Source organism: Zeus faber (genome assembly GCF_960531495.2).
Source record: "Zeus faber genome assembly, chromosome: 13".
Lineage (NCBI taxonomy): Eukaryota > Metazoa > Chordata > Actinopteri > Zeiformes > Zeidae > Zeus > Zeus faber.
Window position 1 is genome coordinate 10,871,065 of NC_137198.1, and position 20,546 is coordinate 10,891,610.

A 20,546-nucleotide genomic window follows, 5' to 3' on the forward strand; every position below is an offset into this window, starting at 1 on the left:
AAGTGGGAAGTATTCTTCTTGCCTCCCTTTATAGGAAACAGTGAACATGGGATCGTGGACCTAAATATGCACTTTCCAAATTTAAAAATACTCATTATTAATGAATATTTTTTTGATTGATTTATATTACATTATTTTTTATTTTTTTATTTGTTTTTGTTTATTTGTTTATTATATTGTTCACAGATCCTTATCTAAAAATTCCACCCATTTATAAAGACAGTGCAATGTAGAAATGTACAACTGACCATAATTTGGAACATGAAGTGGTAAAAAAAAAAATCTGATCATTTTAAGTCTACTTGAGTGTACAGAGCATCATTCTGTCAGCAGCACATTGTTCAGCAGCCGTGTTCCAATATATTGTTTGCCAGACCTTTTGACCTGGCATCACTTATGACATAGCACCCTATTGTGGTTTATTTTCCAATTATATCATCATCAGCCACAAGAAAGATTGTAAAGCATATTGCCTTTAAACCTCCAATTTGCTTGTATTTAGATAAGACAAACATACGTAGACATATGTAGTTGGGGAAAAGGGGTCACGGCAGCCTTCAAGAGTTGAGCAGTTGATCCTTCATGTTTTGGAATCGTCTAAAGTCTAAATCCATATCATCGTCGTGTTTTGGGTGGATTACACTTATGAGTCCCAGAATTCCATTTCAAACTGCAACGTTTGCTGTTCCCAGCCTAACGACTTCACCCCCATCTTCTCTCTGACAAAGTTCGCTTTCTCCCGATCGATGGATTTTCTCCTTCTTTTAATGGCTACTTGATGTGATGGGGATGGTTTTTCTTCCAGGGCTGCTGTTGTTCTTTTGTGTGTGTATGTCCATCCGTATCAACAGATGAGTGACCACAACTGCACGTAGGTTCATCGAATCCACCACGGCTGCCCGTCAGTTATCGCGCGTATCCAATGCGGTGCATTCTTGCCGGGAAAGGCGGACCCCGCCACCTGCAATGAATAAAGCCTATAATAAAGGCGCACATGCATAATGCAAATACATTAAATGGCTGTTTTTTTTTATATAGCGGCAGATAAAAAAAAAAAAGAAAAACAATCAAATATGTGATTAAAAAAAAAAGACAGATGGACACTTTGTGATAACCAAATGAACACGGTGGAAGATTAGAGAGATGACTTGATGTCATGAAGTTGTGGTTCATAAATAATACATGGCCTCCCGTGCCCGCGAGTGATGTAATGGTTAAATCTGCCATTGAATGGCCACGCACCGCCTTGCCATGTGCATGCGTGCCGGCTGAGTGGACGTGAAACACTCTCCAGGAGCGACACCCTCATCAAGAGTAAGTACCGAGCCCCTATTGAATGGAATCGAATTGAATTTAGATTTCCTTTACATGAACAAGAAAGGGAAAGAGGGGGCGGCACGGAAACCGTACGGTGGCGGGCGCACCTCTTCGACGTTCTGCGCGGCGTGAAGGATGGGTAGGAGTGGAGCGTCCTCCGCGGTGTGGGGTGGTCCGCCACTTGGTCAGACCGCTTCAACAACAACGAAAAAAAAAAAAAAAAAATCGCTCCAAATCCTTCCTCTCCACGGCGCGGAGGAGCGGTGCCCCCTTCCCAGACAAAGCCCCGGCGGCCGCCGCTTTTCTCCCTTATCCCGCGCCCGTGGATTCGAATGAAGGGAGACGCACCTTTGGATTACGATGGGGGTGTTTGCAGGAGGGGACATTTCTCCGCGTTCTCACCGACGCCGTTGAACGCGTGTAGCAGTCCCGGCAGTTTGTCGCAAACAACGGCGTAATAATGAAATTTCCACTCGAGAACCCGCGGAAACAAGTTAATTGGGACCCGGAGCAAGGTTGGTGATCGCAGTTTGTCTTTTTTCTTTTTTTTTCATCGTCTTAAAAACTGAAGATGCATCTAAACACTATACTTTGTCCCGAGCGCTCCAGAGACAAAGGGTGTTTTTTTTATTGTTGTCGTTATTACATTTTTTAAACTTCTAGTCTAAATTAAAAAAAAACAAAAAAACTAATGTAAATGACAAATACAGTGGTGTCCGTTCCCACTACACCTTCATATTATTGATGTTTCCGTACTGTAAAGATGGGTGTCAATCCCAGACAAAGCCCTGGGACCGTGCTCTGTTTCTCCTTCTCTCGCTCTCTCTCCCCCCTCCACCCCCCCTCCACCCCCCCCCCCCCCCCCCCCCCCCGTTGGGGAGGTGCAGATGGAGAGCCGCAAAGCCTCCGTCTCCCTGCGGGACCGTGGGGAATAACCGGGCGGGCAGCCACATTTACCCAAACTGAAATTTACATTTGAATATGCTCCTACTGGACTCGCTAAGAGCCCCTGTTCGTTTCCCCCAACGTGCCAACAAGGGGTTAATCACGTTCTTTCAGCGATCTCTGCACAAGGTCGCCGAGAAAGTCTGACCGTGCCTTCAATTCTCGTGTAAATATTAGGTCTGCGTTGAATTGTTTCACCTCTTATGTAGCCGGACCTCTTTTATACCTCTTTTATAACTTAAAATTATTTGTTTTTGTCAGAAATGAGTCAAGTTCTTCCGCATCGGAGTCCACTCTTCTGTTGTTAACTCATTTACTAATTGACCTGCCATAGTGAAACATATGAACATGTGTAGATTTATTCCGGTACCTAATCTCTGACCTTGATATCTGAGCTAATGGGGAACTGTTATAATAAAAGTTTATAGAATCATATAGATCATAGCCTGCCCTGTTTCTATCTCACACTTACCCCTGTATGGAATATATAGTACTTACTTCAAAAAATCGGACTTAAATTTTATCAAGATTTGCCTTCAAATGTCCTAAAAAGGTCCGACCTATAACTCTCTGATACGTTTTTTTTTCTACTTTGTTTGTAATCAATGCTTTCCAAATCTCTTGAACTTGAACTCGAACTTGAAACTATGAATGCATTTCATCTGGTTTAATGTTCCCAGTCAGCACAAAATTGTGAATCACACTGCCATTCTGGATCTACTCCAAGAAAAAAAACACACACACACACACACACACACACACACAAAAAGATATCCCATCATGCATGCTTTCCACTCAGGTTTTATCTAATTTGGAAAAATATACCTGAGACCGCTGTATAGCAATTCCATTTGATACCCACAGTTTTGTTTTGGGTGTTGGGCACAGAAAAAAAAAGTCACAGGTCCAGACATCATCTGTGAGCAATTGTGGAAGGGATTTATCCTCACACTGACTAGTCGGCCATTTACTGTTGTTTTACTCAATTTCTGTCAATTTCTGTCACTTACAAGAATAACATAATTCTAAACTGATCGGACGGTATTTGGGAATGGGAAAGAGACGTTTGTGCTTCTACAACGCCCATCCCAGCTCTCCACCCGGTCCTTCACGAGATATTGATACGGAGACGCTTCACCTTCACGTCTTGATCCTTAATCTTTGTGTCTTGTCTTTTCCCCGACGATTCATTGTCAGAGCCGTCTCGCGTGCCAAAAATAGCTTGCTGACGCCGATAAGAATTGAAATGCCAAAGTAAAATTGTATTCATGTGTGTGACATCAGTTGGCTGTTATTGATTCAGTCGTCCCGCATGTCAGAGCGTCCACTAACAAGATTTACGGTTTGGTAAGTGAGTGAGAGACTTCCTGGATGTCCTTGAATCATCAAGGTATTATGTGTTTTAGTTGGTGTGTTTGTTTTCTGTGTGTGTGTGTGTGAGTGTGTTTGTGTGTGTGTGTGTGTGTGTGTGAGTGTGTTTGTGTGTGTGTGTGTGTGTGTGTGTTGTTTGTTTGTTTATTTGCCTACAAGTATTATGTGTGCACTTAGTCTTGTCACAGCAGCACACAACAGACTAGATCTCTCAAATAAATTACATTTTTCTTCTACCATTAGTCCCACCATTCTGGACCACACAACCCTCCCTTCGCTCCGAGGCAGAGATTGTGAAGCAGCGTGGGCCTGAAAGGGCGAAAGACGGAGCTCTGAATAGTGGATAGAGTGTTTCATATATATAAAAGGATCTAAATATGGCTGCCTCCTTGGTGCTGCCCGCCACCTTGGACCTACTCCAGTGTGCATTTATTTTAAAGGCTGCTCAGGAGCCAATGGCCCAAACTGGCTCTTCTCCTGTTTGCATATATCCTATTAGAGAAATTAAATCCAGCCGATATAGAAAGTCATCTTGTTATTTTTTTTTTTCCTGCTACAGCTTCACAATATTATTTTCCTTGTGTGTGAATCAACAAGAGTCATGCTCGGTTGTTTCGCTGTGTTTTACTGTACTTTTTTGCTCATGCTCATAGTCACACACTGGGTTTCATCTACTGCTTCATTCAATTCAAACAAGCGATTCGAAATGTCTTTTATAAACATTAATGTCATGAAATAAAATTGGCTTGGCCAGAGCGGCAAATTTGTTTTAGTTTATAATGGCCCTGCAGAATGGCCTCATTATTAAGAATTCAAGCAGGAAGATTAACTACTCAGGATGTGGATTGAGCTACAGCCAACAGGACTGATGGCCATCAGTCATATCGTTCATTAGCTTGATGGGATGCAGTCATTTTCACCAGGGTGTAAAATTAACACCCGCCACCCACCAAACGCAGGTGGTTTTGTGAGCTGCTTGGCTGGTAAATTGGACTCAGCGTATACCGCTGTGTTCGAATTTTGTCTGGAGGTCTGGGGGTCTGGCTATGCGAGATCGTCTTATGTTTCATTTGTATCGTATATTTTGCCTTTAATATCGATTTTTAGAAAGTGTCTCGTAAAAAAGGTGAGTGGCTCCTTGAAGTTCAGAATCCACTACACACAGACATAGTGGCTTAGTGCGTAGTACACCCTGATCTCCGCCCTTCGATGCGACTGGAAAATTTGTTCTGAATGCCAGCGCTAAGAGTCCAGTGCGGTGTATGAGTGCAAACAACACCATCGTAAACGCCCTCAGATGTTGCAAATGGTCAAACATTCCATGTAACTCACTCTTCTTTCATGCTCTCTCTCCTCCCAGTGGCGGTCCAGACCAACCTGGTCCCTCCGAAGAAGGTCCAGCCCGGCATGGTGAAGTCCAGTCTGGTCCAGGCCAGCGTCACGGCCATGCAGAACCCCACGGGCTGTGACGTCAAAGCCAACGGCCACTGCCCGCTGCCGCGCCTCTCCATCTCCTCCCGCTCAGCCAGCGTGGTGGCCAGCATGGACGGCAGCTATGACGCCGTGGCGGCGGCGGCGCTCCACTCGGTGATGAAGTGGAAGACGGTGGTGGCGGTGTTCGTGGTGGTGGTTCTCTACCTGGTCTGCGGGGGCCTGGCGTTCGGGACGCTGGAGCAGCCGTTCGAGAGGGACCAGAAGACCAGAATCACCCTGGAGAAGGCGTCGTTCCTGAAGAGGCACCCCTGTGTCACTCCTGATGAGCTGGAGTCCATCATCACGGTGAGTCTAACCCAGTGTTTCCCACAGGTCTGCAATATTCTTGTGGTGGTAGCCGACGGGTCTGGGGATTGGGGGCTGTGGGGGGGACTGCTGACACAATTGACAGTTTTACGAGTTTCTGTGAACGCAGCATCACTTCCTGCTGTCTCTCAACCCAATACAGACTTGGGGCGCTTTCTAATCCACCTGAACCCGTGCGCGCACCTTCTAACATAATTCCGCTAGTTAATTGATCATGGACGCCGTCGTTCTGCCGGACAGATAAAATGCCAAAATGGGTCATCAAATTGACTTTGGCGGCCGTTCATATACCTGGGCAGCGTGCCCAAGTAAAGCCTATGTGTGGGAAGCACTGGAGTTTTAGAAGGAGATGGTGTGATAATCAAGTGGTTATGTCTTAATAATATATATATACATATATATATATATATATATATATATATATAAATATATATATATATATATATATAAATTTAATTATCTCCAAAGGATTTGAAAGCTTGTGTGAAAAGCCTAATCAAGGTCAAAATACACATGAAAGTTGGACAAATGACGTTGGCGTTCTTCCAGTTTGATTGGCAGGTGACTGACCTTCAAATGAGTCGTGAGGGTGGTTTGGCTGGATGCGAATGGCCATAACTGTGATAGTAGACTGCAGGTCCGCCATTTTTTTTTTTTTATGCCGCCTGGTCCTCATACGTCCACGTTCTCCACCAAGGAATAAAGAGTTTACCGAATCAATGGCAGAATAAAATACCTACCATTTAAAAAAAGACATGATTAGAACAGTAAACGATTGACTGACAAATGGACCCAATGAAGGGAAATACAGAGACCTTGAGCCGTCAGAACTCCCCCCACCTACTGTCCCTGCCCCGCTGGCTGGCCGTCTGCGTGCTGCACTAGTAATAATGGGTAAATGTCATTATTGTACTTAAAGGACTACAGCGTCCTCCAATTGGGAGCGCAATAATACCTTGGGGCTAACCGTAGAGATGCCTGTTCCCACAACGCTCAGTCAGAAAATCTACCGCACAGAACATGTCGGTCTGTGCAGTAATCGACGGGAGCCCCTGTTGTGTAATGGACCGGGAAAAAGCGCGGGTCCTCTTTCCTAATCTGTTGTTCTGTTACCTGGTGATATAACACGTTAAATCGCTGTGACCTTTCTTCCACTTGTCACTGGATGCACTCCGATGTCACGAAGGTGTCTTGTGTGTTATCGAGACCTAGCGATTTTGCCGCCGTGGTTCCGATCCCTAATGGCGGCGAAAAGTGAGGGCAACCAACAGCACAGTGAAGATAATCTTTCCCAAATTGGTGGAGCCATTTGGGAAATATTTAAGTGCATTTTAAATGTATATTGTTTGTGAACTTGGTAAAATAAACACTGAAATAATATTGGAACGCCAATATATTTATATTAATTATATTGATATTCATGAAGAGGGGACAAGCCAATTATCATCTAAACGCTAAACAATGTTTTTTCATGTTTTTTGGGTCAAATAGAGATCTGTATCTAACCCTGAAGGCAGAATTATAAGTATATATGTACTTATACCCTCATATAGTTTGCATCTTTTATATTTTACATTGAATTAGTTCCCCTCCAGCTACTAAACGCTGCAGGCTTAATTGTCAGGTGACCTACCACCCAAAACTTGCAATACATGGCACAATTACTGTAACTTCAGATAGGGGATTGAATATAATTAATGATGTAGTTGAACCGTTTTGGTACATTTAAGCATAGACATTGGAGAAATTGAAACAAATCTCTATTCCTCAGAAGCACTTGGTCTCCGCAAGGTCAAGCTCTTGAGCCGACTTTACGCTCATCACATTCCTGGAGCGGGGCTCGTCCTGTTTAACGAGCGGAACCGACGGGGGTTTTTAACTCCGGCCTCCCTTTACGGCGTCATCCGATGCCCAGCGCACGGTGACGTTGCGCAACTTCTTGCGGCGAAGCGCGCGCGCGCGCGCGGAGAATTACCGTCAGCGCACCGCGCTCCACGTTGAAAAGAAACTGGAACGGGCATCGGATGGTAAAGTTGACGTCTTCCAGTTGCGTTTCAGGGCTCGGCGGGGTGGGAATTATGGAGACGGGAGGGGGAAACAGCTGAACCGAGATCAGTGAATCTCTCTCTGCCAGATAATTGTTTTTTCAGCTTGTGATCCTGTGCAGCTGGACGGGGGACAGAGCGCTGGGATGGTGGCGGTGTTTAACCTGTGTCACTTGAGGGTATCTTTCCTGGAAGGCGAGGGTGGTTTTTTTCTCTCTATTTCTCGGGTATTCCACAGGAAGCATATGGACATTTTTTCCTGCGGGGGCTCCGGATCCGGACCAGAGGTCAACCCGACGGTTTAAACATGGAGACGGATCCGCGCGGGTGACGTAACCACCGACAGAACCGGGGTGGGGGGTCGTGCGCTTTCAACGTCGCGCTCGAGTTTCGGACGCTTCCGTGTCTCTCAAGCTCGGAACGACCCTAAAAAGAGAGAGAAGCGGCCACGTGGCATTTGGCGTGCGGCAGAGTGGATCCATTTAATGTTCGGCTCCCCATGCACCGCTGCCTATCTTTCTATTTAGCTCTTCATCCCCCTCCCCGCCTCCATTTCTTTTTTTTTTTTTCCACCCCATAATTTTATTGAAGCACACCCAGCAAATTTTCCTCAGCCCCTTGCGTTTTTTTTTTTTTGTTTGTTTGTTTTTTTGTCCTTTGAGCCGCAGAAGAGCGGTCTTAAATTTGTAAAGAATCGGTGGCAGTGTTTCCTGAAGGTAGGGGAAGGAGGCAGAAACCTTTGGCGTGGTGCGCCTTGGGTCCACAGGGAATAAATTATTCATGGTGTGGGCCAGGAGTCGCAGACCTCCTCCCTATGAGACGCACGCGCACCGGGAGCAGCAGTTAGATCACAGACATGATCGTCTCCCGGGCGAATAACAGTTATTGGATTTATTGATTCTCGACAGAAACGAACTGTAAATCTAACTGCGAAGGGCTGTCTTTTGTCACAAAAAAAAGAAATAAAAAATATGAAAGAAATAAAAAAATAACAAAAGGCAATGAAATAGTAAAAATGAAAATCCAACCAAACAAAATGCAATTCGATAAAAGTAATTATACTCAATGTTCGTGTTTACGTTCATCAATTTAGACCTTGTGGGAACACGATCATTCCTCAGCGAATTATTTTCAATCATTATCTCTCTTGGAATTATCGGTCTCGAATTATTAGTCTTGAACTATTTAGAGCAAATCATTCTCAAATTATTCTGAAAATAATCCTGACAATAATGCTCACAATAGTTAAGGTGCTGTTCCAAAGATAATAAATCCACAGCACAACTTCCTCTATTACACAAAACACACCGTGATCAGAGCGCAGCACAGTGGAGTGGATGTGGCAGGGATTTTGGCAGCGTTTTTTCCCTCCTCTCTTCGGAATCGGCCCAGAGGGGCGTCGCACTCCCTCGAACCGTCTCCTTGAAAGATCTGCGCCACACCTGTCACTCAGCCGAGAGGGAACACAGCGGGAGTGGGAACGCAGTGTTTTCAAAGGGTTTTGGTGGAGGAATGGACAGAATGACGTTGGTGTGGAGAAGCGTTACTATAGAGATGTATGGAAAAGTACCAAAGCAACAAACAAAATGGGGTTGCAGGGACGAAAGATAGAGGGCGTGTGTGCGTGTGTGTGTGTGTGTGTGTGTGTGTGCATGTGTGTGTACGTGTGCACGCGTGTGTGTGTGTGTGCGCGCGCGCGTGTGACCGGCTTCACAAGCGGGAGTTTAAGTGCTTACTTCAGCCAGCAGTGTCAGTGTCAGCAGTGTCCGCCCACCCACCGTGCGCCCACGCAGAGCGTGGACCCCACGGCGGTGACTCACACTGTGGCACAATGTGGAGCCGCGATGCCAGCGACACAAACAGACGCCTGTAGCTCCAGTGACTCACGTCTTAAAGTAAAGCTCTCGGGGGGAAGAGTTATTAAAAATCAATTTCCTGTAAAGAAAAGACGCAGTCATTGGCATTATTGCTAAGTCAGCATCCACTTACAGTAGAGTGGAGGATAATTATTATTTTATTGTGTTATAAGTACTTTTCCTATAAGTCTAATTGCAGAGAAAAACAAATTATTCACAGCATTTTTGTTGGAAAGCCTTGCACTTATTGCTTATGTAAACTTTTATGCATATATTCTGAACTGGTTGCACATTCCACAGCCATCACACGCCATATTTGATGGTGGGTGATGGCATGGAAATTGAAAACCACGCCCCTCCATGGTCCAGGCGGTAGGCGTCTACTAGCTGATATGAATTGTGCAATATTGTAAATTAGCCTCGACAATAAAGTGCAGATAAACAAAGACGCAGGTGTTCAAGACAATTCATGCCGAGAGATGAAGAGTCTCCTTTAGTCTCCGTGGAACCAAAAATAGTTCCCTGACTGAGTCATGGTAAAAAAAAAACCTAAAAAAACAATTTCTGTTCAGAATCGGCACCTTTAATCCTTCTTTCTAGGCCCAGTCATGGTGCTGGCTGTTCCCGAAATTCAATAATAGGATCGGTTCCGCGGCGTAGTCTCTTGTAATCTGCAATTTGATATATGTTTAAAAGGAATGAGATGAGCTAAGTGCTGGTCAGTTACCAGCAGAAAGCACTTTGCATCTTAATTATCTTTTATTTGCATGCATTACAATGGCTGTATATTGATCCTTTTTTTTTCAATCATAACATTAAAAGCCTTATCTGAAATAAATATAATAATAATAATAATAATAATAATAATAATAATAATAATAATAATAATAATAATAACCTTTATTTGTAAAGCACCTTTCATACACGACATGTAACTCAAGGCGCTTTACTTTGAAAGAACGGCATCAGATAGTCACAATAAAAGCAAAGCAAGCAAATCAAAATGCATTTATAAAGTAGAATAATAAAAGAATGAAATAAATTCAAAACAGGGTAAGAATAAGCGTTCCCCAGTGATTTTCTCTTTTTTAAAATGAGAAATAATAATAATGTGTAATGCTAATATAAAGAACTGTCTGGAAATCAGACTCATCAGTGCGTCGTTGTGTAAATCGGTAGCCGTGCACATTACTAATGCAGCACGATGCTGGTAAAAAAAAAAAAAAAAAAGGGTGAGAAAGCCAAAAATAGACTTGTTCATTCAGGGGCTATTTATGGCTCTCCGGTGCCTACAGAATTAGGCTTTCCTTGTTATTTTTCTTTTCCCTGTAATTACTGCTTTGATATCGCCGCTTTTAAAGCAGCAGCGGCTGCCGGGTCCAGGGAAACAGCTCCTGTGAAAGAACCTCATTTGCGACAGAGAGAGCGGCCTCATTAGGGAGGACGAACTCAAAGAGCTTCGGTGATTTTGGATCTCGGTCACGTGTCGTTTGTCACGGAGCATTGTGCGGCGATGTGGGGAGATGGACCTTCACACCCACCACCACCACCACCACTCCCTTTATAATTCATGTCATAACAAACTAAATATTTCATGAAGGGGCTAGTATGGAGAAAACTCACATTCATCTTTAAATAAATCACATTCATCTTTGTCCAATGTCGAGTATTGAACCTATTTATTCAATACTCGCGTTATTATGGATTCAAGACAAATTTGTTCTTTGACATTTCACAGACATATACGGATGAAAGACGCTCACGATTCCAGCAAAAAACTTGTTGTTTGTAGTTATTCATAGCAACAGTGTTATTTGACAGAGAACGTACAAAGAGTGGAAGAAGTCTTTTTTTGTTATTTTTTACGTCTCCATAATGTGGAATAGATAATCAGGAAGAAGAACACCAGTGAATACTTGTGAATATTAATAACAAAACAAAACAAAAAAAAATAGAGGAAATGTGATGAGGAGATGGAAACCGGGTGAAACATGCGTATTTATAGTCACATTCACATTGCAGTGGTAAAGACAACTTGGTGGCGACACAGATTGGGTGCTTTTTTTTCCAGCAATTTGTGTTTTGGGGTTTTTTTAAGATATTGTTTTGGCATTTTCCATGCTTTATTAGACAGTGATAGTGTGGGAAGAAAGAGAGGATGACATGCAGGAAATGGCCATGTGCCGGAATCGAACCCGGGCCGCTGCGGTAAGGACTGAGCCTTGTCTGCGGTGTGTGCTACCTGGTGAAATACTGCGGTGCCCTGTATTAATTTTGAAGGCTTTAAATCCAACAACATGGAGACAATAACAACCACAATATACATTTCCACCCTTCCCTACCCTTTTCCCAATTTACCGTCTTTCCAGTGTCCATATATTCAATTATTTAGTTAAGTTCGGACAAATTTTAAAACAAAAATGTTTTTAAACAATTAAAATAAAACAGGTCATGTCTGGGTAGAGTCTGAATAATAATAATAATTAAAAAAAACAAAAACATAAATAACAGTGAAACAAAAATAAAGTTGACTTTTGTGCAACTGGACATTCCATTTCACATTTGCAATGCATCTATACACATCAGTTATGAAATATTTCCCCAGGTATTAAGTCACCAATCCTATTCTGACACTAAGACCAAAGGAAGCAATCGTCAGAAGACATAGTTCTTCTTTAATTATTTGTCTTCTTAATTTAAGACATTTGTAGCGTCTGTACTATTTAAGGAATCAATAAAAGGATTCCATATGATATCAAAAATATATATATTTTTCCCTTGACAATGTAAGAGTTTTTCTCGCTGAGCAGTTGGACATTTCCGTGCATCGTTTCACCCTCGTAAACAGATATTTCGTTGATTTTGTGAACAAGTCAAATGCATGTAAAGTCCATTTGCTTCAGTGCGTGACTCATGTTCGTTATATTTTGCCTTTACACTGTATGCGGTGTTTTGGTGTTTGGTGTTCGTTCTTCCCGTCGAGAACAATAAAGGTTGGAATGAGATCCTACAACCCACTTTCCCAACGTCCCCTTAATTGCTTCCTTCCTTCCTTGTTTCCTTCCCGATCGTGGCCTCAATTTGGCCAAACCGTTGACCTTCCAGGTTCTCCAGGTTCCAGGTCCATCATCAGTCACCTAACGTAACATTTGCGCGCACACGCGGAAACGCTGAAAGTGGGAAGTATTCCCCTTTAAGGTTCTCCTTTATTTCCTTCTCACATCTTTTTGTCTTGACCCTAACTTCAGATTCCAGGCAGCCGGGGCTCCCTCCCGCCCGCAGGGGGAAGCAAATACAACATTTCTTCATGTACATCAATAAATGACGACATTCTTCATTTCTCTTTGTAAATCTCCGTTTCAGCATGCCACGGAGGCTGTGAGTGCAGGAGTGAGTCCCATTGGAGACACGTCCTACAACTCCAGCAACTGGGACATGGGCAGCGCCTTCTTCTTCGCCGGGACGGTCATCACAACGATAGGTATATTTACACCTAAAGGCAATTTCGGCAATATTTTATAGTATTTGAAATAGGGACAATAGAAAATTTGAATTTATTTTTCAATTATGACCTGGAGGCTCGCTCTCTATTCGAGGTCATCTGGCCACTTCAGTGGGTGTTGGACATTTTTTTTCTTACCGTGTCCGAACAAGCTGGGTGGTGTCCAGGAGCATGCTTATGCAAATGAGAGCTCAAAGATGGGCTGCCATTCAACACCTTTGGTCCAAATCTGGCTCCCTTGCATTTTTTTTCTCAGGGAGGAACCTGATCAACACAGCGCGCTGGATTTTGTCGTCATAGACACCTTACGCAACATCATGGGATGCCTCACGTGCACCGACCGACGAAGCATCTGACATCTGAGATGTGTGATTCATGCTTTAATCGATATCGTGTTCTTTCTCGCCCTTGAATGAACATTGTTACTTTGTCAACTTCTAAATCATTTATTTCCTAAATACATTTACAAAGTAAACAGATTCATAAGCATGCAAATCAAAATAAGATAAGGCTCAATTAATCAGGAATCAAATTCACTTCACGCTGAGTGGTTCTCTTTTAATTGGGCGCTGGCGAAGATCCCGCTTCGCTCCTCTCGGACGCTCTGTGTTGTTTCCCCCGTCGATGGGAGTCGTAACTAACGCCGTTCTCTCTGAGGAAAACCGAATTAGCGTCTCCAAACGAGCTCATGTACCTCGGACCTGCGGCGAGGGAACTCCCGAGGTATTTCGCAACGGCTCCAATCGAACGGGGCGCTGCGCGTGAAGGTTTTGGGAAGCCGCTTATCCTCGCTCCTCATGCTCCCCAACCTCACCCCTCCTCCTTCTCCTCTCCCCGCCTCTTTTTTCCTCCCTTCTTCATCCTCTCCCAGGTTACGGAAACATCGTGCCGAGCACGGAGGGCGGGAAGATACTGTGTATCCTCTACGCCATATTCGGGATCCCTCTGTTTGGTTTCCTGTTGGCGGGCATCGGGGACCAGCTGGGAACCATCTTCGTGAAAAGCATCCTGCGGGTTGAGAGGATGTTCAGAGTGAGTTCCAGGTGTCGGACTGCGCAGGTTGTAATTCGATTTCGGCGCCATCGCTTGTGTACAAAAAATTACGCTGAGTGCCAACGCGCACCACCCCCGCCCCCCTGGCGGAACAAATTTGTCAACCTCATTTTGCTTTAGGCGGAGATCCTCTTTCAATTACGTATATCTTTCCAGACCTTGTGGAGAGTAAGTGCGATTGTCTTTTGTTCGAGCAAGGTGTATTTTTGTGTAATTGAGTCCTGACAAAGAGACATTGGGGGGAAGGGTCTCTGAATCAGCAGAGAGGATGGCCAAGAGTTTCAGCTCTGAACGGCCATCCGAGCAGCATTGGACATTACAGAACCCACAGCCTGAATCATTTTTTTAAAGTCCTAGTTAAGTTAAAATAAATGTTCATAAAAATATTATTATTATTATCATATATTATTATTATTATTATTAAATAAGTATTATTATTATTATTATTATTATTATTATTATTATTATTATTAATAATAATAATAATAATAATAATAATAATAATAATAATAATAAAAAATAATAATAACAACAATACTACTACTAATGATAATAATAATAATGACATTTAACAACAACTTACATTTCACTGCATATATGTATGAAAGTATGTATATGTATGTGACGAATAAACCTCTTGAATCTTAATAATAATAATAATAATAATAATAATAATAATAATAATAATAATAAATATAGCTGCAGGCAGCAATACACAGGGTCCAGTTTGGTCGTGTTAAATAAGTATTACAGTTCTCCGGGTTCTGTGCAATGTAGCACGAGTTAAATTTTTTTAATTTTGTAGTGCACGCAGCAATGCACGGGGGTCCAGGTTAGTCACATTAGTCATGAATGACAGTTTTCAGAGTTCCCATGAAAGGCAGCATCACTTCCAACCGTCACAAATAAAAGTTTTCCGAGTTTACGTGGAACACAGTTCCTGCTGTTTCTCGTCTCGACCCGGCACAGATCCTGCGCGGAACAGCCAACCCATCTGTTCTCCTCTCTGCTCGGACAGTCAATAAACTTTCTTTTTTTTACTTTCTGCAATGATAGCACTTTGATTTGCGTACTAATAACCTTATTGGTCAAATATGATCATTTCAGATCGTTTTATTTCGATCGATCCTTCCATATGTTGACAGATGTAATGGGGTTGAGAGTTCACCATATCAGTGACAGATATGAAGATTCATTGATCATAAAAACTGGTCTTTGCTGCCCCGTACAAAGGCCCTAGCCTAGTTAGCAACGCATCTCCATAGCAACGCCTGCTTTCATCTGTCATTCAAACTAAGGAATTTCTCCTCAGCGGCTTGAGCCTAGATTTTCACACATTTTATACGAAAAGTAATTTTTTTTGTATGTGATATTTTGTGGTATGAAACGTAGTCACAATAACTCCAATATAATTGAGATTAATTTTATTCACATGAAAGTGATGAGATTACCGGTTTCACTTGCACTTTTAAGCCCCCTCCATGGTTTATAAGGGAATCATGTGGTCAGTTGCTTATGAATGTTCCTTTTTTTTCTTCAGCAAAAACACAGGCAGATAAGCCAGACCAAGATCCGGGTGACGTCCACCATTCTGTTCATCCTGGCTGGCTGCATCGTCTTTGTGACCATCCCAGCGGTCATCTTCAAGCACATCGAGGGCTGGAGCACGCTGGAGGCCATTTACTTTGTAGTTATCACCCTCACTACAGTGGGAATAGGGGATTACGTGGCAGGTATATCCATCCATCCATCCATCCATCCATCCATTTGTCGAAACATCTTATATACACGTAAATATTAAAGACAAATAATGAGGAAAAAATGGACTGATCTGACACTGAAATTTAGTATAATATTTATTTAACTGTATTACCTGTACATTTTGCTTGTTTGCTTTTTTCTGTATTATTATTATCATCATTATTATTATTATTATTTTTTTTTTAATAACAAAAAAATAACAAATAATTATAAACATAATTTAATGTAAAAATATGCTGATGCATATGGTTTTCCCGCTCGCGGCCAGGTGGAAACCGCAGGATCGAGTACAAGCCGTGGTACAAGCCCCTGGTGTGGTTCTGGATCCTGGTGGGCCTGGCGTACTTTGCAGCTGTTCTGAGCATGATTGGAGACTGGCTCCGAGTGCTGTCCAAAAAGACCAAAGAGGAGGTGGGGCTCATTAGATTACAATGTCCGTCATTACATTAGAGCGATGGAAAAATAAAAGGTCACTCAGCTGCAGCGTCCGCTCTCCATCCTGAGTTTCATAGTTCCGCGAAAAAGTGAGAAGCCGCAATCTCCCGACATGGCCATCGCGGATGTTCATTATTTCGATAGAATCGCTGTGTTTTCAGACCTGAAAGATGTTTAACACCATCTCAAAGAAATCACGTCTCTTAAACCAAGGGTATGCTGTGCAGTATGTCTGTTGACATTTAAGCAGTACCAGAGATTTCCAGTATTTTAATGGTGGATATCAATTTATCTAATATACTATAATGCTCCTATGATCCTCCAACTAAAGACGGGAGTTAGATTGGAGCTGGATATAGACGTTTTACCTTTTCGGCATCTTGCAGACAGAATTGTCCTATGATACTTATTGTCAACTGCAAACTTTCAAACTCTTAACACCATGTGCCTACAAGTTGTACTGCAGCAGCTGTGAAAGGGCCAAACAAAAAGAAAGGTGCCGACTTTAACTCAACAGAAACTGTGTTGTCGAATAAGAAAATAAATACTGAAGATTAAATGGGGATGGTAGCTCAGGCGGTAGGGCTGGTGGTCTAGTGATCTAAAGGTTGCTGGTTCGATCCCAGGCTCCTCCTGCTAGCATGCTGTAGTGTCCTTGAGCAAGACACTTAACCCCTAATTGCTCCTGATGGCTGCGTCCGTCGGTGTTTGAACAATTGTAAGTCGCTTTGGATAAAAGCGTCTGCTAAATGTATTTAAAATTAATATTTACTATCATATTTATTAATAATATTAATATGTATTATAATATACTGTATACTATATATATAATATTTTATATATATATTAATATTTATCTAATATTTATCTAATATTTAATGTCAGTTTATTTTATGTACATTATATAACTACAGAAGGTTGTGTTTCCTGGTACATTCCAAGCTACTTATTGGCCGCTTAGGAGCATCATGTTTTCAGCCACAGTCCTGACCCTTTTTCCCACTGGGCATGTGTTTGGTTTTTCTGTCCAGGTGGGGGAGTTCAAGGCTCACGCCGCCGAGTGGAAGGCCAACGTGCGGGCGGAGTTCCGCGAGACGCGGCGGCGGCTCAGCGTGGAGATCCACGACAAGCTGCAGCGCGCCGCCACCATCCGCAACATGGAGCGGCGGCAGCTGGGCCTGGAGCAGCGCGCCCAGTCGCTGGACATGCTCTCGCCGGAGAAGAGGGCGGTGTTCGCCAGCCTGGACGCCGGGCGCTTCAAGACCTCGTCTCAGGAGAGCATCGACACCAAGCTGAACAACCTGCGGCTGCAGGGCGCCAGGGACCACCGGCCGCAGCAGGCGGCCTTCGCCTCCGAGGAAAACCTGCTCAGCCTGCGCTTCGGGTCGCTCACCAAGCTGGCCAAGCGGAGCAGGAACCGGGAGGCGAAGGGCAGGAACGCCCCCGACCACGCCCGGCGAGCGGGCGAGGCCGCGGGCGGGACCATGGCGGGGGAAGGGGACGGGGAGGACGCGGGCGAGCTGGGGGACACCAGCTTGACAAACCTTTCGCGGTTCGCGGCGGCCAACGAGGCGGGCGGCGGCGAGGCGGGCGGCGGCAGGGAGCCGCAGCCGCAGATAGGACCGGGGGTGTAAGAGGAAGAGGAGGGGTGGAAAAGCAGCAACGGAGAGAGGAAGAAAGTCATTTTTTCGGGTGTCAAGAAATGTGCCTTTTATTTTTTTTATTTTTTTATTTTACCTATTCTCAAGACTTCTCTGGAGGAGTTTGCAGTCACTGTGCCATAGCTGCGGAAGGTTACCGTGTCTTTGCCAAAAAAATAAGGAAAAGGGAAGAGATAAACGGAGGCTTTGGAGCAAAAGCTTGTTTTTTGGGCGGGATGATACACAATACGCTCCTTGAGAAAAATAACCTTGTCTGTCTCCAAGGACGTTTCCCCCGCCTCCGTCTCTTTATTGGACTCGGTTCAGCATCGAGGTTGAATATATTTTTTTCTAACACAATGCGGAGCAGGAGACCCGGTCACCCCCTTACGTCCTTCTTCAGGCGCGGTATTGATCCCCGCTCAGGCATCCCTGTACCGCCGCGGCTGTCTGTAGCCGAACGCCCTCGCCGACTGCACGGCGGGTACAGGACTCAATAACCGGAGGCTCAGAAAAGATGTTTCAGCCGGATCAATAGACTTACGCGCATTTACCGAACTGATATTATGCGCAACTGTTCACGCTCTGCGACTCTGGCACGGGGTAGCCTTGGGGTAGGAAACGCGAGGCTGAAGCGCTCAGAAGAAACAGGACTGTTCACATGGAATGCGCATGGTTACTTTACACAAAAGCCGCTGCTCGGTAAGCGATCTGCTGTACGCTGACCAACAGGCCTGGGAAAGCGAGTTATAGCTGTGCTAGTTTCTTCTGCGGCTTCAAATAAATGATAAAAAAAAAAAAAAAAACGTCATTCTGTCATTTTCGAAATTTTCTATTTTTATTGATCACTTATAACCTGGAGATGTATTTATTCATGTTATTATTTTTCCGCCCATTTCTCACTCGTGAATGAGAACAAGGATTTCTAAGGGCTGGAGTCCCGCTGTTGGCTGTGTGTAGATCTACGGTCGGAATCACTGTTTTATTTTATTTCTTATTTTATTTAATTTTGTCTATGTGAGACCTGAGTCTGCGTAAATGTTATAAACAGGCGGATGATTGACTTTTTAGTTTCACCGATAGGTGATGCAATAGGTGCTGTGCTCATCAAGCATGTTTCATTTACGCTTGTATTTTGGACTCGGCTGTAAAAGGATATTTTGTTTTAAACAACCCCGTTGCAGATGTATTTAGTACTGTTCATCACAAACCGCTTCACTGTTGGTCAAGATCTTCACACTGAAATGTCTTGTTTCCTGTGTTTCCTAAAGCTTTAATCACCGATACGTTTGCCATTTTTCCTTGATTTAGACGTTTTGTTTTAGAGCTCTTTTGTACCATGAGCATTAACGAAAACAGGTACTAATTCTGCCGTCAGACGGTTCCTTGTAGTTTTAAAAAAAATCAAAAACGTCCCATTGGCTCACTGTACCATGCATGCAAATAGATATTGTTTGTAATCACTGCTGTGTTGATAATATGAATGGCATCGACCAGTATGACTATCGGCGGTGAAACATCTGTTTGTTTACATTTTTACATTTAATTTATGCCGTGTGATAAAGACGTGTCGGACAGTTACATCAAATGTAGTGAGAGTGCCTTTATTCCAGGAATAAATATCAAAGAGATGAACAAAACTATCACGGCGATTTTTACTGTATCCTCAAATCGCAGCCATGGCTTCCCAACCAGAAGAAACGTGACGGCCCCAACTGACACACGTCACAGTATTCCTTCATGTTTGACCACGCATATTAAACATAAGTTCTATCAAATGACACTTAACTCCAGCACCACTAGTGCATGCCTGTTCAAAAAGGCAGTTGAACAAAATGTAAGGTACGGTACAGTTTTTCACGACCGGGAAATTCTTAATGAGAAATAATACATTTCTGCTGAAACACTGCACAAAAAATGCGGCGGTGTCACCGTCACAAGTTTTTGTCCTCCAATGTTCAGGTATTTCGGAAAATGCTCTTCTGGCGAGAGCCTCTACTCATCTCCGCCTCCTGGGTTCGCTTTTCAGCATCGTTGCCGAGAGCTGCTCCAGCACGGACCCTTACAAAGTCACACACGCACGCACACACACACGCACGCACAGACACACAACGTGTGTTAAAAAGTGCATGGCATGGTGTAAGAAAAATGCTGACAGCCCCATAAATTAAACGAATCAGGAAGTCGGGTCGGGATGGGAGAGCTATAAATTGCATGTAATGTAAAGGGCGTGCATGCATGGGGAGGGAGGGTTATTCTTCCCTTACGGTGGTTTTGACCTCCACCTCCCCACCCACCCCTCTCTCTTTCTTTACTTCGCTGGTCCTCCCCGTTTCTCTCTCATTTTCTCCATTTCCATTCCCCTGTTTCTCTGTCTCTTCTTCTCTCCCCCCACCTTCTCTCGCTCCGTGTCCCCCTCCGTCTCTCCCCCATCTCTCTTTAGAGTAGTGTTCACCCCCGTCCTCTGTCTCTCCCTGTCTCTCCCTGTCCGCCCCTCTCTCTCTCGCCCATCTCCCCTTAGAGTAGTGTTCACAGCCGCCCTCTGTCTCTCCCCGTCTCCCCCATCTCTCTTTAGAGTAGCGTTCACCCCCGCCCTCTGCCTCTCCCCGTCTCCCGCCGTCCGCCCCTCTCTCTCCCCCATCTCTCTTTAGAGTAGCGTTCACCCCCGCCCTCTGTCTCTCCCCGACTCCCCCTGTCCGCCCCTCTCTCTCCCCCATCTCTCTTTACGGCGGTGTTCAGTCTCTCTCTCCCCCTCTGTCTCCACCAGCTCTCTCTTTATGTACGTGTTCAGTCCCCCCTCCATCCAACTACCTCTCTACCT

At 44.0% G+C, this 20,546-nt stretch overlaps 1 protein-coding gene across 1 annotated transcript; it reads left to right on the forward strand.

Annotated features, from left to right (window-relative positions):
• Positions 1-1,284: 1,284 nt before the first annotated feature.
• kcnk10b (potassium channel, subfamily K, member 10b) lies at positions 1,285-17,719 on the forward strand (the record flags this gene model as incomplete). The annotated part of the gene is made up of 7 exons (XM_080012753.1): positions 1,285-1,314; positions 4,994-5,412; positions 12,698-12,815; positions 13,708-13,868; positions 15,430-15,622; positions 15,919-16,061; positions 17,117-17,719. Coding segments are annotated over exons 1-7 (1,638 nt in total). The 5' UTR covers positions 1,285-1,313.
• Positions 17,720-20,546: the final 2,827 nt, after the last annotated feature.